Source organism: Bombina bombina, chromosome 5, assembly GCF_027579735.1.
Source record: "Bombina bombina isolate aBomBom1 chromosome 5, aBomBom1.pri, whole genome shotgun sequence".
NCBI classification, from domain to species: domain Eukaryota; kingdom Metazoa; phylum Chordata; class Amphibia; order Anura; family Bombinatoridae; genus Bombina; species Bombina bombina.
Window position 1 is genome coordinate 767,395,214 of NC_069503.1, and position 17,297 is coordinate 767,412,510.

General features: G+C 36.4%; 1 protein-coding gene across 2 annotated transcripts in view; it reads right to left on the reverse strand.

The window, feature by feature from the left end:
- ZNF236 (zinc finger protein 236) overlaps nucleotides 1–17,297 on the reverse strand; it is a 680,094-nt gene that overhangs the window by 661,194 nt on the left and 1,603 nt on the right. For both annotated transcript variants that reach the window (XM_053714849.1, XM_053714848.1), the window contains exons 2-5: nucleotides 9,688–9,827; nucleotides 9,350–9,514; nucleotides 6,779–6,957; nucleotides 3,211–3,335 (exon numbers count right to left, since the gene is read on the reverse strand). In XM_053714849.1, the coding sequence (XP_053570824.1) occupies nucleotides 3,211–3,335; nucleotides 6,779–6,957; nucleotides 9,350–9,514; nucleotides 9,688–9,827 (609 nt within the window). The remainder of the gene's footprint in view (nucleotides 1–3,210; nucleotides 3,336–6,778; nucleotides 6,958–9,349; nucleotides 9,515–9,687; nucleotides 9,828–17,297) is intronic.

Consider the following 17,297-nt stretch of genomic DNA (forward strand, 5'->3'; position numbering starts at 1 on the left):
TGGAAACGAGCAAATGGAATGATGTCCATGGGGGCTACAGTCCCAAACACAGTGTAAGAACGCCTCTCTTTTAATCTGGTCTACAGATAATCTTGAGAGCAGAAACCTGCCCCTGGGAGGAAAGGTCTTGAATTCTATTTTGTATCCCTGGGACATGATTTCTACCGCCTAGGGATCCTGAACGTCTCGAACCCAAGCCTGAGCGAAAAATGAAAGTCTGCCACCCACAAGATCCGGTCCCGCTGACTTTGATTCATTTGCGGGTTTCTTATCTTGCTTTCCCTTGTTCCAAGACTGAATGGACCTCCAGGAAGGCTTGGACTGTTCCTGTTTAGGAGAGGAAGACTTACCCTTGAAATTTCGAAAAGAACGAAAATTACTCTGACGTCTCTTCTGCTTATTTCTCTTATCCTGAGGGAGGTAATGCCCCTTTCCTCCCGTAATGTCGGAGATAATCTCAGCTAATCCCGACCCAAACAAGGTCTTACCCTTGTAAGGGATAGCCAAAAGCTTTGACTTAGACAACACATCCGCAGGCCAGGATTTCAACCATAAGGCTCTGCGGGCCAGTATGGCAAAACCAGAAATGTTTGCTCCCAATTTGATAACCTGAAGGGAAGCATCCATAATAAAGGAATTGGCCAACTTAAGAGCCTTGATCCTATCCTGGATCTCCTCAAGGGGAGTGTCTGCTTGATTAGAATCAGACAACGCAGCAAATCAGTATGCCGCCGCAATAGTGACGGTAGCAATACACACCGCAGGTTCCCATTGTAAACCCTGGTGAACATACATCATTTTAAGTAACCCCTCCAACCTCTTATCCATATGATCCTTGGAAGAACAACTATCCTCTATGGGAATAGTAGTTCTCTTAGCTAAGGTGGAGATTGCACTTTTCTACCTTGGGGACTGTCTGCCAAGACTCCTTGATAGAGTCAGCAATAGGAAACATCTTTTTAAAAATAGGGGATGGAGAAAAAGGGATACCCGGTCTCTCCCATTACATAGCAATAATCTCTGTAGCCAAATCTGGTACAGGAAAACACTCCACCATGGAAGGTACATCAACATACTTGTTAAGTTTACTAGACTTCTTAGGGTTGACAATGACAGTAGTGTCAGAGTTGTCCAAGGTAGCTAAAACCTCCTTGAGTAATAAACGGAGGTGTTCTAGCTTAAACCTGAAGGATACAACTTCAGCATCAGAGGAAGGAACTACACTGACTGAGTCTGAGATTTCACCCTCAGATGCTACCGAAGAATCCTCCTCCTCAGACTTTTAGGAGGGAACATTCGGAATAGCCTCAACCGTGTCAGAAACCTTCCTCACTCATTCTTTACATTTCCTCTTGTGCTTTCCCCACAGCATAGGAAAAGCAGACAATGCATCAGAAACTGCAGAAGACATGAGGGAAGCAATGTCTTGCAAGGACACTTCAGACGAAGCTTGAGAGGAAGTGCAGGGCACTGTGTTAGTGGACAATAATATTTGGGACACCTGAGGAGAACACTACGGCATATCTTGAACATTGTCAGAAGACTCCTAGACAGCATCCGTCTTAGACAATGTTGGCTCAAAAAGTTTATCCCTGAAATGTAATGTTCTCTCAACACATGAGGAACAGAAAGGGATTGGTGGTTCAATATTAGCATTCAAACATAAAGGACAGCTATAATCTTGCAAAGAGTCTTGACCCATTTTTACCAGAATTAAAAATAAAAGTATTAAATTACTAAATTTTTAATCAATAATTCACACAGAAAAAAAAATCATTACTGTCTCTTTAAATATAAAATGGAAAATTGTGCTTTTGTTTTAATAGAAATAAAATTAGTTTATTGATGACAGAAAAATAATGTTAACAAAAACCATAACGCCTGTACACCTCAGCAAGCTCTTGCTGAGGTGCCTACCTGCCCAATCTGAAAAATCTCAGTACTCTGAGGGGACAACGTTAAAAATAATCCGGACTCAAACCGGAGTGTAGTGGAGTGGATAAGGTCCTTAGATAAGTATTTAGGATACAGACTGTGAAACTGCAACCCAAGCTCTCCTCTCCAACATACAGAAGTGAAGGGGAGAGAGGGAAAAATAAAATACTGATGCATCACATAACTGCGCCCCTTGTGAGCGTCATTACACTGTCCTCCCGGTTGGTAGCTTAAACGAAAGTAAAAAACCGCCGGGAGCAAAAAAACACACCACCATATCAGAGCCTGTCTCCTTGTCCTCTAGTGCCTGCACCGCTGCCACAAATAAAGCCTCCTTAACCTGTTACGAGCCATATTCTTTTTAGAGTCCCATTAAATAAAGTGATGTGCCATCTTTTTCCTGCATTCCCAGAAAAAATAAATATAGCACTTACCTCAATAAAGTCTGCCTGGCAGCAAGGCAGCTCACTAGGTTTGAGAGGTCCTCTCCCTCACATGGACCTGTGGAAAAATGATAAAGACTGGTGATCCTTTACAGTCTTTCAATATTAGGGCAGCATTAATTACATGGGAGGCGCAGTAAGGATTGTACCCTACAAGTTCCCATTGCTTAAAAGTCACCATTGCTCTACTGAAGAGACTGAAATGGAGTACGGCTACACCCCAGTAGGAACACAGTACACATTTGTACTGCAGAAAAATAATAAATTATTGATTGAAGAGTCTTTCTAGACACCTAAACTTTACCACTTCCTTACACTAACGTAGGCAAAGAGAATGACTAGGGTTGGAGGGAAGGGAGGATGATATTTGTAACAGCTTTGCTGTGGTGCTCTTTGCTGCCTTCTGCTCAGCAGGAATGATATTCCAAAAATAGTAATTAGATGATCCATGGACTCACTGTGTCATTAGAAAGAAAATAATAAATGTTCACAAAAAATAATGCAACTATAAAAACTATACCTAAAATAATTTTATTTTTTTTACTTTGGTTTTATTATAAGTAGTGCATATTGTACATATTTAGCTGCCATAGAACACAACCCTTTACTAGGTATCAAAGGTTGATAATACAATATTCATTTTTTAGATTAAATCAGTACACTCCCAGCCTCTATATTTACATGATTTATATGGAACCACGTGTGATACTACATGATGTGCGTTCATAAACATGAAAAATGGAATACCCAGGTTTAGGCGCATTGATCAATATGATTTAGATTCTAAGAATAAATATTTCTAACAGTCTGAACAAAACAGGATGTTTGTTACCTGTGTGTATTCTAACATGACGTGTCAACTGGCTTGGTTTCTGAAAGGTTTTACCACAGTGTGGACAGGTGTAAGAGAACCCACTCCTGTCAATGTTTCGATTGTATGACCTTGTACTTGTGACCCTGCAAGAAAGAAAGATAATTTAGCACAAAAAGAAAAATTGATCATGACACAAGAACACAGTTAAGATCTATTACAATGGTATACAATGCTGTAGCCATACAAAATAATGTTCCTAGCACTGTTTCTATTATGAATTTTGCAATGTATAAAATGTTTGTCTTTTAATCCAGTAAAAACATAAATAACCGTTTAAAGGGACATGAAACCCCATTTTTTTTTTTTTACTTCATGATTCAGATAGAGCATGTGATTTTAACCAGCTTTCCAATTTACCTATATTATGTAACTTGTTTTGTTCTCTTGGTATCTTTTGTTGAAAAGAATACCTAGGTAGGCTCAAGAGCTGCTGATTGGTGGTGGCACATACAGTGGATATAAAAAGTCTACACACCACTGTTAAAATATGTCAGGTTTCTGTAATGTAAAAAAATGAGACAAAGATAAATAATTTCAGAACTTTTTCCACCTTTAATGTGACCTATAAACTGTACAACTCAATTGAAAAACAAACTGAAAGCTTTTAGGTGGAGGGAAGTAAAAATAAAAAAACAAAATAATATGGTTGCATAAGACTTTTTTGAAGCATCTTTCGATTTTTTTACAGCACTCAGTCTTTTGGGGTATGAGTCTATCAGCATGGCGCATCTTGACTTGGCAAGATTTGCCCACTCTTCTTTGCAAAAACACTCCAAATCTGTCAGATTGCGAGGGCATCTCCTGTGCACAGCCCACTTCAGATCACCCCACATATTTTTGATCGGATTCAGGTCTGGGCTCTGGCTGGGCCATTCCAAAACTTTAATCTTCTTCTTGTGAAGCCATTCCTCTGTTGATTTGGATTTATGCTTTGGGAAATTGTCATAATGAAAGATGAAGTTCCTCTTTTTCTAGCAGAAGGCTGAAGGTGTTGTGCCAATCTTGACTGGTATTTGGAACTGTTCATAATTCCCTCTACCTTGGCTAAGGCCCCAGTTCCAGCTGACGAAAAACAGCCCCAAAGCATGATGCTGCCACCACCATGCTCCACTGTGGGTAGGGTGTTCTTTTGGTGATGTGCAGTGTTGTTTTTGCGCCAAACATATCTTTTGGAAATGTGGCCAAAAAGTTCAACCTTGGTTTCATCAGATCATAACACCTTTTCCCACATGCTTTTGGGAGACTTCAGATGTGTTTTTGCAAAATTTAGTCAGGCTTGGATGTTTTTCTTGGTAAGAAAAGGCTTCCGTCTTGCCACTCTACCCCATAGCCCAGACATATGAAGAATACGGGAGATTGTTGTCACATGTACCACACAGCCAGTACTTGCCAGGTATTCCTGCAGCTCCTTTAATATTGCTGTAGACCTCTTGGCAGCCTCCCAGACCAGTTTTCATCTCATCTTTTCATCAATTTTGGAGGGACATCCAGTTCTTGGTAATGTCACTGTTGCACCATATTTTCTCCACTTGATGATGACTGTCTTCACTGTGTTCCATGGTATATCTAATGCCTTGGAAATTCTTTTGTACCCTTCTCCTGACTGATACCTTTTAACAATGAGATCCCTCTGATGCTTTGGGAGATCTCTGTGGATCATGGCTTTTGCTGTAGGATTCAACTAAGAAAATGTCAGGAAAGACCTACTAGAACAGCTGAACTTTATTTGGGGTTAATGAGATGCACTTTAAATGATGGCAGGTGTGTACCAACTCCTATTTAACATGATTTTGAATGTGATTGCTTAATTCTGAACACAGCTACATCTTCAGTTATGCAACCACATTATTTTAGTTTTTTTTGTTTACTTACCTCCTCCTAAAATATTTTAGTTTGTTTTTCAATTGAGTTGTACAGTTTATAGGTCACATTAAAAGTGGAAAAGATTCTGAAATGATTTATCTTTGTCTCATGTATTTACATCACAGAAACCTGACATTTTAACAGGGGTGTGTAGACTTTTTATATCCACTTTATATATATACCTCCTGTTATTGGTTCACCTATGTTCAGCAAGCTCCCAGTAGTGATTTGCTGCTGCTTCAAAAAAGGATACCAATAGAATGAAGCAAATTAGATAATAGAAATCATTTTAAAAGTTGTTTAAAATTATCTTCTCTATCTGAATCATGTCCCTTTAAGATAATCTATTCATATAATGGATAAGAATCTCAAGAAGCCAAGTGAGATGCACGTTTGCAGAGTAATTTAAAAAGACACAAAACAAAATCCCATAAAATAAAATTAAAAAAACTCCTGCAACTGTTAAACAAATAGACTTGCAGTGTCACAAGAGCTAAAATTAAATGATTTAACAAATTAGAGCATGTCATTATTTTCACTAGAATGGCCCTTTAAAAGGTTACAAGCAAATTCAAATGTATCTAACTCTTTTTTGCAAAGCAGTGATTTAGTGCTGAAATATACTATACATACACAAACAAGCCCCTTAATGAGAATACATATCTCCTAACTATTATTTAATGAATCTGGACATTGGTGACAAAAACTACGGTTAATTTAAATTATTTAAAATTTCCCAGTTGGTGAGTTTGAAAATGTTTTGAATGTATTAACATTTTGTTTACAGTAATTGTTTTAAGCCAAACCCAACCCACCACATGCCTTATTTTGTTAGCAAAATCATCATTGGTTCAGGAACTGTAAAACAATCAGGGACAGTTATGTGGCAGGGCGATACTTGAAAAATCTGCCATGTGTTCTTTTAGTTGTCAGAATTGGAAACTTCTATGTTTTTAGATTTAAAATTATAGGAAATGTGGAGCAAAATAAATAATTCAGAATATTGCAAAGTTGTTTTACTACACAACTAAATATTTTATATCAAATTCTCTTTACTGTCTCTTTAAACTTATATATGGAATATATTAAACATCTTTGCTACATGAATCCAAGAAAATCTAGGCTTTAAAATACTTAAAGTGAATATAAAGTTGAAGAAATGAGAGCACAGTTTTTAAAAATACTATTAAAAACAGGGGCACTTTAATTCATTAAACTTTACATTGCAGCGGGGGGTTTTTTTTTGTTTTTTTTTAAATACTTACCTTTTTCTTTAGGAAACCCAGACCGGCGATCTTCCTAACGCAGCTCCTCTGTACCTCAGCAATGATGAAACCGGCTTCCTCCAATCACGTCCATCTCGTGAGGCCACACAACAATTGGAGGAAGCCGGATTCGTCATTACTAAGGAGCTGTGGGCGGAGGATCGCCGGTCTGGGTTTCCTAAAGAAAAAGGTAAGTATTTAAAAAACACGATGCAATGTAAAGTTTAATGAATGAAAGTGCCCCTGTTTTGAAAAGTATTTTTAAAAATCGGGCACCCATTCATTCAACTTTACATTCACATTAACCTTATTATTAATTCAGCTATTAAATAGTTTAGGCTTGGCACAGATGTTAAATAAAGCAAAATAAAAAAAAAAAGAAACAGTTATGTTTCGACCTGATTTTTAAGTGAGTTTTCATGTGGTCTTTAAGCTGTGGAGCAGAATCAAATGTCTTCTTGCATGATTTGCAACTGTATGTCTTACTTCCCACTATCTCTTGACGATGCTCTTCCATGTGGAGAGAAAGATGAGTTTGAAGAGTGAATTCATCACCACATTCAGAGCAGATAAGAATCTATGAAAATATATCATTAAAAAGGTGAGGTTTAATACTTTTTTCATATTACAAAATGTGTGTGTGCGTATATATATATATATATATATATATATATATATGTGTGTATGTATATGTGTGTAAGCATGCAGTCCTTTCACATTGAATAATCAATCACTTATCAGTATTTTTAATTGTTTGGCATCATATCAAACTGCTTTTATTTCATCATTTCTGAAAAACTATTTTTTAAACTGAATATACAGTATTTCCCAAACATTATTTCTACTAAAAAAAAGAAAAAAAATATCTTTATTGGTACATACGGAGAATAAGAAATTGCAGTATTTAATACATTTGCCTTAATAACTGCTTTATATCTGCCTGGCATTGATTCTACAAGTTTGAGCAGAAGTTTACAATTAACATAACACCAGCACTCCCTTAGAGCATTCCAGAAAGTGTCTACAGATATCAGTGTGTTTCACATTTTCCCTTTTCAAATGTTCCTGTGATCGTGGAGGAAAAGCCCTGCTGATCAGCATTCCTTGCTCTTCATTGGAAGCTATCCTAGGGCAATCTGAGTTCCATGTGTAGGATTGTTAAAATACATGAAAATGAATCCTCATCCACACAACAGTCAGAAGGGATGGCATGCCTTTGCTGTATTGAGTGGCACTACTGCTTGGTCAAAGTGCAGTTGATCTTGTACAAGACAACAACTCCAAAGTATGCAAAACATCCCCACACCTGAATATTTCCTGCACCATATGTAATCAGTTTTTCAGAAATGTTGAAATAGAAGCATTCACTAAGTACTATTTTTAAAAAAAGTCATACATGGAAAAATATTGCTTTGTCTATGCAAAAGGAAGATCAAATAATAAGAGAAAATGGCATACAACTGCAGTCATTTGCGCTAGTGAATCAAACAAAAGAGTTATTAAAGTGGGTAACCGAACATAATGAATTTATACTCTGGAACAACGTTGCTTCAAAGATGTTAACAAATCCAGTTTGTGGCATTGCTTAAACCTCTGTGGAGAAAATAAATCTGCTGTGCTATAGAATTCTGGAGTAGTTGCGTGGTCTTCTAAATATCATTAAATGATGGTTCTGTCAGTCATTTGTACTAACTAGCGATCTATAATCCAATGGATGAAGAAAAACTTCATTCACTGCTGGGTAGTTTGTTTGTTTGTTTTTTGCTGTCACTGGCTTTTGATAAAACGGTAAACAACAATAACTACTTCGGACTCTGGTTCTTATTTTGTAGGACAATGAGATGTCCAACTTCTGATGACAGATCACTGAAACATTACATTTTCTGAGTCATGTAACCATCTGTATATAATAGAAGACTGAAATGGGCATTACTATCTTGCACAAAGAGGGTGTTTAAGGCCATCAGCATCAAATAAGACCTTAGAATACAACTCTTCCCTGAGGTAAATGCAAAACGAAAATGAATCACAGAACCCACAGGTTTTTTCTGTGCCACATATTTGCTATTACTAAATACATATGTTTTACTTTGTACTAAAGTATTTGAAGCTTTGAATACTATTGCTATTTTTATTTTTACCGCACAAGAACACGGTTTGCTAAGGTGTTTTGAGATTAATGGGACATTGTACACTAGATTTTTCTTTGCATAAATGTTTTGTAGATGATCCATTTATAAAGCCCATCTGGGAATGTTTTTGTAACAATGTATAGTTATGCTTATTTTGTTTTTAATAACATTGTGCTGATTTTCAGACTCCTAACCAAGCCCCAAAGTTTTAGATATATACTGATGTATGCAGACTTCAGATTGCTTCTGTTTGTATAATCTGCTTTTTCATATGGGAAGGGGGGAGTGTCTGCTATTTATGTTTATTTCCCAGCCCATTTCAGGTAGTGTCCCAGCCTAACATCATCAACAGTGCTAAACTGTAAGTTTTTAAAAGGTTTTATACTGGATTTGTAGATCAGTATCAATACATATTCTTCTTTATAGCAGTGTCTATTACATGCAGTTATATTAAAATTGTATACTGTTCCTTTAAATATGTTCAAGCGCAATAGAAAAACTTCATATTCCTTTTTTCAGAATTCTATCCTTGCATTAACATGTGATGGTTTTTTTGTTATTTATAATTGTATCTGTAATGCAACATAAATACTTGGACAAGCATCTTTGAATTTCTAGTGCTGAATAATTAATTGAGTTTAAAGAAAGAGACAAGAAATAGAAAGTGAAAAGAAAAAGCAGGAAAATTGAGTGAAAAAGGTGGAACGGAGAGAGCAGTTGAGCGAAATGAAGCTACAGCCCTCATTAGGATATCTCGCCCTTACAATATCCAGAGGAACATCTGCAGTAGCATAAGAGATTGATTTATATGTGGGTAAGAGATACCCAGATAATTACCTCCTCTTTCTCATGAAGCATAATGTGGGCTTTTAGACTCGCCACTCGAGAGAACTTCTTGTTGCATGCCGGACACACAGGATCATCCACATTGTGTGTAGACTTGTGAAGCGTCAGGTTAAAATCAATATTAAATGACATTGGGCACTGGTCACATCGGTGAGGCTGTGTAACAAAACACAGTAGTATTTAAACACGATTCATGGATAAGTGAAACTTTACATTCCCAGCTTTTACAAGCATTATAGCTACAGAAACAAAAAAGAAAACCATTACATTTTAAACAGAGCTTGTGATCTGTGTACAAGGGAATAACCTTGTAATTCTAATTTCCCTACCTTATCATTCCTCTCATGGTCACGCATGTGTCTCTGGTACTGAGTCTCTTTGGGAAAAGATAACAGGCAGATGTCACACTTATAGGATATTCCATGGTAAGCATAATTATTATTCTCGCCGTTTGAAGTTAAATCACCATCTGCAGAAGTTTTAAAAAACAAGGAAAAATGTAAAGTATTTCTATGCATTGCCCATGTGTTCAGTTATTTACCCCACCTGCTGCACTTCATTGTGAATTCACATCTGCTCAGTACATCTAATTTCTAAAAAAAACAGTAAATGATAAAAAAAAATGTACAACGAATAGTAGCAGATAGTAACTATTTGTAGCACCTACTCTGTCCTGTTATCCCTTGATGCCGAGTCATAGAATCACAGACTCAAAATAACATACTCTAATTTGTTACTAGCGACCCTTTAATGCTATGGGTCTGATGATCTAAAGGTCTCTGGCCTGTACTTCTATTTCCCTGGTGGAATGAAAACAGGGTGTCTCGCTAAGGGGCGTGTACTGCACTTTCATATGGGGAGGAGATGAATACATTACAAAAGTGCACAATGAAATATGTCATTTAAAAATCATACAAAACAAATAATTGAATCATTCACACAAAAACACGCAGGAAAAAATTGTATTGTTAAAAGGTACATAAAAAAAATTGCAATAACACTGTTCACCAAAAATCATATTTTGGCAAAAACTTAAAATTTGTCAGTAAATCACACTGGAATAAATCGTATTAAATATGCACAGCGTAAATCGTAATTTAAGTATGCTGGATGTGCAAAACACATAGAAATGTGTACTTGTAAAATGTGTACTTACAAAAAACAAAGCGTAATTGTTTTTTGGTAAAATGAGCTGAACATGGGCATGAAATTGTCTCTCAAATCAAAGCGTAATTATCAAAACATTTTCACCTTACAGATCTCACTGTTTTTTCTCGCCAGTTAAAAGGTGGCAAGCTTTTATCAAAACACTAATTACTCTGAAAGAAAAACCTATGCATATGAAAAAAACAGTGAATTTAAGGTACAGTGCGCTGAAAATAGCACATTTTGATTTGTATTAAGTGTAAAATGCAAGTTTAAAGGGACAGTCAAGTCCAAAAAAAAATGTTCATGATTAAAATAGGGCATGTAATTTTAAACAACTTTCCAATTTACTTTTATCACCAATTTTGCTTTGTTCTCTTGGTATTCTTAGTTGAAAGCAAGACCTAGGAGGTTCATATGCTAATTTCTTAGACCTTGAAGGCCGCCTCTAATCTAAATGCATTTTGATAGTTTTTCACCACTGGAGGGCATTAGTTCACGTGTATATATAGATAACATTGAGCTCATGCACGTGAATTTACCATGGAGACAGCTCTTATTGGCTAAAATGCAAGTCTGTCAAAAGAACTGAAATAAGGGGGCAGTCTGCTGAGGCTTAGATACAAGGTAATTACAGAGGTAAAACGTGTATAATTAGAACTGTGTTGGTTATGCAAAACTGGGGAATTGGTAATTAAAGTGCCAGTAAACCTAAAAAATAATGTTATATAATTCTGCACATAGTGCAGAATTATATAACATTATATTAGTGCTAGTCTTTTATTACATAATATACCCGGTGATTTTTTATTAGAAAAGAGGGTTTTCCAGACCCGTCCTCTGTGCTCTACTGAGCAGGTCTGGTTTTCCATCAGAGCGCATCGGGCCAGCTGTCTAGTCACAGCCCGGCCCGACCGCGCCATTACATTCAATGTAGCTCACTCCTGCTGTCAGACAGAGCAGGAGCGAGCTGTATTGAATGTAATGGCGCGGTCGGGCCGGGCTGTGACTAGACAGCTGGCCCAATGCGCTCTGAGGGAAAACCAGACCCGCTCAGTAGAGCACAGAGGGTGGGTCTAGAAAACCCTCTTTTGTAATAAAAAATCACCGGATATATTATGTAATAAAAAAACTAGCACTAATATGTTATATAATTCTGCACTATGTGTAGAATTATATAACATTATTTTTTAGGTTTACTGGCCCTTTAAGGGATTATCTATCTTTTAAAACAACAAAAATTCTGGTGTTGACTGTCCCTTTAAACATACACAGGTTTCTCCCTGGGTACTCCGTCGTCTATTGCAAACTTTTACATAGCAGGGAGCTCTCATTATTTCTATGGGAGACATCTCGTCACAACCTGGTTTTTCAAGTTTTTGGACGCTAACTTTTGATCATCGGGCCCTATGTGTTTAACACCCTTTGCAGGTTTAAACTCATAGCATTAAAGGATCACTAGTCTTAAAATGACATGCTCTAGTGAATTAGAGCATTTAATATTTGGACTATAATGGTTCTTTAACTTTGTGTTTAACCCTTTTGAGATTAAACACAAAGCATTGGGCGCGACGCTAGTGTTAAAATTACATGCTAGGCAATCATGCATAAGAAACAGGCTTTTCAGTGAGGTATTTATTGTTCTTTATATACTTACACAGAATGCGGAAAATATGAAGTCAATATAAAAAACAATCTATGTATTCATACTAGCAACCTAATGTGTGTGATTGAATTTCTCTTTTTTAAGTGGACAATTGTTTAGTTTCACAGCACTTTTTCATATTTTACGTAGTTTAACTTTTTTTTTATGTGCGAAGCACTAACTAAATAATATATTATATTCATTATTGTATTTAAGTTTTGTAAAAGTTTTATAGTTTAAAAGCTTCAGTTTAAGTTATGTTTTATTAACAGAAAAGGGACAGGAGACAAAATTAAATTTTCATAGTTTAGATAGAGCATGCAATTTATTATCGAATTTACTATATTCTTTTGGTATCCCTTGTTGAAGAGCATGGGTTCAGGAGCAGGAATACACTATTGGGAGCTAGCTGGTAATTGTTGGCTACGCACATATGCCTCGTCACTGACTCAACAGATGTGTTCAGACACCTCCCAGTAGTGCTCTGGATCAGGCTTTAACTATGCATTTAAACATCTTTGCATAAGCATACAACTAACAATAATAATATATGTTCCACAAAAATGCACAACTGATAACTTAAAAAAATACATTTATTTTTTGTTCTCAAATTATACAGAACTGACTATAAGCTGTCACTGGAAAATATATAGATCTATATAATAATATATGCAGAAACTGTGACAGACATAAGATTTCACGGTCAGTGATTATTTATGTGACAAATAGTAAGTGTAAGGTCCACAAAAGCATATTTTCTATATCCTGCACCCACTGCTTTTGTGCTACCATGCCTCTGAGTATAAACAGTCATTGGAGATTTTATCATCATGCTAAATGGCATGATGTTGGTGCCCTCTTGTGCTTTTTCTTGTCATTTCAATGACGTTTAGGAATCTCTCTTGAAAGACATGTTGTTACAGACATTTATCTGATATGGGAACATTTTTGGAGTCCGGTAACAGTAAATTGTATTTTTCTAGGTTAACTGAGTATGAACTCTGGCATAAGTGTCTTGCACCTTTCAATTTCCTGTCTTTTTATCAATTTTATTTATTTTGCTTTGAACCACCCAAACTCCTCACCAACATCATTCCAATCCAGCAGACACTTTTTGCATGGGCTTTTATTTTGTTTGATTAAGAACATAAGCTATGGCATTAGTGTACACTTTTTGGTACTTTATTGTATAAAATGTGTATGTGTGTGTGATGTCCATGTGGTTTGTAGCATATACTGACTTTAAAAAAAAAGTGGCATTTCTTAGCAGTGTCAAGAATCCATTATCAACATTAAGTCCACTATGGATTTCACTTTAAGGTTTTGAATGGAGTGGGCAGTCTGGCTGAAAAGGAACCCAACTAGAGGGCAATATTTGGTTTCACTATCAAATGCACATTAAAATCAAATATTGCACTATAAATGTACCGCTTGTAGCTTAAACTGTCACCTTTCTAATCAGTAATCCAGAACCATTACAGATTTCAAAGGCCATAAACATATTTCTAGCCGAGTTTGGAATGGACAATAAAACTGACCAAAGCTTACAAAACATGCAAACTTTCTGCTCACAAACAGTAACACGTGTGCAAACCTATCACAAGCTACATCTCTTTCTGAACTATCTGACACAAGAAGTGTAGGGGTTGCTTGTAGAATGAGCTTTTAGGTGGGGATGGTGATAAACAATTAGAAGATGGTATGCATCTCTAAAAGATGGGTTTTCAAACCATGCTTGGAGCTCTGAAAGGTGAAATCTAAAAAAAAAAAAAGAGTAGATAAGGAACAGCACAAAAGAGGTCTTGGAGACTAGGGAGAAAGGAGGTGATATTGGAAAACAGACATAGATCCCAGACAGATTGAAGAAGACAGTTTGGGAAATATTTGAAAAGGAGTTTGCAAATGTAATCAGGTTCAAGTTTATTTATAGCAGTGTTTCTCAACTCCAGTCCTCAAGCAGCCCTAACAGGACAAATTTGCTGCTATTTGAACTAGCACACAGGTGAAATAATCAGCTAATCAGTAACCATGGTTACTAACCTGCTGTCACCCATCAACTACTTATTTCACTTGTGCTCTAGGTAAGATATCAGCGAAATCTGGCCTGTTAAGGGGGTACTTGAAGACTGGAGTTGAGAAACACTAATTTTGAGCTTTATAAGTCAGTGCATTTCAAATTTGATCCAGTAGGACATAAGGAGCAAGTTAAAAGGGATATTAAACACTAAATAAATGCTAGAAATGATGCATTCAAAGAAAAGATTAGTCTGGGAATGACATGTAGATGTATCTTTTAAAGTTTCATTAGTTGTTTAAATATTGACAAAATTAAATAAGTGTAAAATTTTAGTGTCTATAAATGAATGGGTGCTGCCATGTTGTAACTTAGGTTACCTTCTCTGCTGTGGCCAATTAAGGATCGTTATAAATAGGTCACTAGAGTGTGCAGCCAATGACTGTGTGGAATATAACTGTGTTTTGTACTATTTCTAACAGGAACTGAAAAGCTCACAATTTTATAATGGAATTACAGGAAAAGGGGAAATAAAAAATGAAAGTATATTGCAAATTTTTTTATATATACAATTTATCATTTTATATTATATTCTCAAAGTGTTTAATTTTCCTTTAACGGCTGATAAAGGAACAACTGAAGCTTATTTCTGTCAGAGGCACTCATGATAGTTTGGAGACAGGAGAAACAGGAGTTGGGAAGATCACTAATAAGCATGTTGCAGTAATCAATGTGATATAGGATGCGAGTGAATATTTTTGTGGCATTTTGGATAAGGAAAGAAAAAATTCTAGAAATGTGTACATAAAAATGGCAGGATTAGGTAAGTGTTTGGATATGCAGGGTGAACTAAAATGCTGAGTTAAAGGGACACTGAATCCAACTCTTTTTCTTTTGTGATTCAGATAGAGCATGCAATTTTAAGCAACTTTCTAATTTACTCCTATTATCAAATTTTCTTCGTTCTATTGCTATCTTTATTTAAAAAAGAAGGCATCTAAGCTAAGGAGCCAGACATTTTTTGGTTCAGAACCCTGAAAAGCACTTGTTTATTGTTGGGTGAATTTATCCACCAATCAGCAAGAACTACCCAGGTTGTTCACAAAAAAATGGGCCGGCATCTAAACTTACATTCTTGCTTTTCAAATAAAGATACCAAGAAAAAGAAGAAAATGTGATAATAGGAGTAAATTAGAAATTTGCTTAAAATCGCATGCTCTATCTGAATCACAAGAAAAAATTTGGGTTCAATGTCCCTTTAAGTGTGACACAGAAACAGTGGACCTGAGTAAAAGTGGTGATTACAGTCTTCTACTATGAGGGAGAAGTCGAAAGGAAGGGTAATAAGCAGATTAGTTTCTGTGATATTAAAGTGATAGTAAATCCTAGTGTTTGTGAAATACTAGGATTTACCAGTGCAACAAATAAAGGGAAGTATAAAATACCTCATGCAGAAAGTTCCTTTATTTGTGTGCACAGTTCGCCGCTCTGAGCGCCTCAAGCTGCTATTTTGCAGTGAGTTGATCTTAGCCAATAGTGTGCTAGCTATATCTGACATAATGCCAACTGCCCCGCACGGCTATTGTGCTAAGAGGTAGAAATGTCACCATCCTTTAAAAAGTGTTGTGCTGCGTGCGGGTAGCCTGAGACACAGCGCAGCTATTTTATACTTCATAACTGAAAGTCCCCTTATTTGTTGCACTGGTAAATCCTAGCATTTCACAAACGCTAGGATTTACTATCACTTTAAGTTGTGACGACAACCAAGGGGAAGTTGCAGAAATTATTATACCTGATTGAGTTAAGAGGTGGTAAAAGTTGTTTCCAATATTTATTTATAGATTGTGTATGTTGAATGCTGGTGGTGGTTGTGAACAAAACTAGGAAATGTGCTTAGATGGGTATGACTAAGGTAGGGAGAATGCATTCATAAAGTTTGTGGCAAATGATTACTCTCATTACCATATAATATCTATAGTTTTTAGTTTAGAAGACTGTTCAAGCACTTGAAAAATAGGGTTTATAAACTCTGGATTGTGTACAAAAGAGCTGTGGGGTTAACACGTTACAGCATTGCTTGTAGTGTTTGAATACTGGTGCATGTAGGGTTGCCACCTCAGCCATGTTTTCCTGGACACTTATGAGTTACACATGCTGCGGGGTGGAACATGTATTGTGTTTCTGGACAGCACTATTCATATTCCTCCCTGCACACCCTGCAGCATGTATAACTCATAAGTGTTCTGTATTTTAAGGGACGGGTGGCAACCCTAGGTGCATGGGTCCTCACAGGATATGTGCGTATGCCATAGAAAAACAATACTAGAAACATTTTTGCTAATGGAAGCAAATTGCAAAAATGCTTATATTTTAAATTGAAACGCACCCATTCATATTTAATTTTTTACCTATCCATTTAAGCCGGTGATTACCCATAAACACATACACAACTGAATTAGCGTCCATTGATTGCCCAGCCCCTTACATTAGCTGGTGACCCATGCATGGTACACTTTTTCTGTTAGCATGGCATATGGTTATTGAAAGAGGTGAGAAGCCAAAGGGAGAGTATGTTTGAAACTGTTGACCTCCCTTCAATGGACATGAAACCCAATTTTTTTATTTAATGATTTAGGTAGAACATACAATTTTAAACAACTTTCCAGTTTACTTCTATTATCGAATTTGGTTCATTCGTTCGGTATCATTTGTTGAAGGAGCAGCAATGCACTACTAGTTTCTAACTAAACACATGGGTGAGCCAATGAGTCAGTGTGTATATATATATATATATATATATATATATATATATATATATATAGCCACCAATCAGCAGCTAGAACCTAGGTTAATTGCTCCTGAGCTTACCTAAACCTTTCTGCAAAGGATAACAAAAGAATCAAGCAAAGTAAATAATATAAGTAAATTGGAAAGGTGTTTAAAATGGTATTCTCTGTCTAAAAATGTTGTTTCATGTCTCTTTAAAGGGACAGTCAACACTTCCGTTAACATTATTTGAGATAGAAATATAAGAACCGAAGATCCGCCTGCACTATACCCCTTCTGCCATGCCGCCTTGCTTCTGTAGTAATCACTTTCACTAACTTGTCTAATACCGGGTAAATATGGCAGCT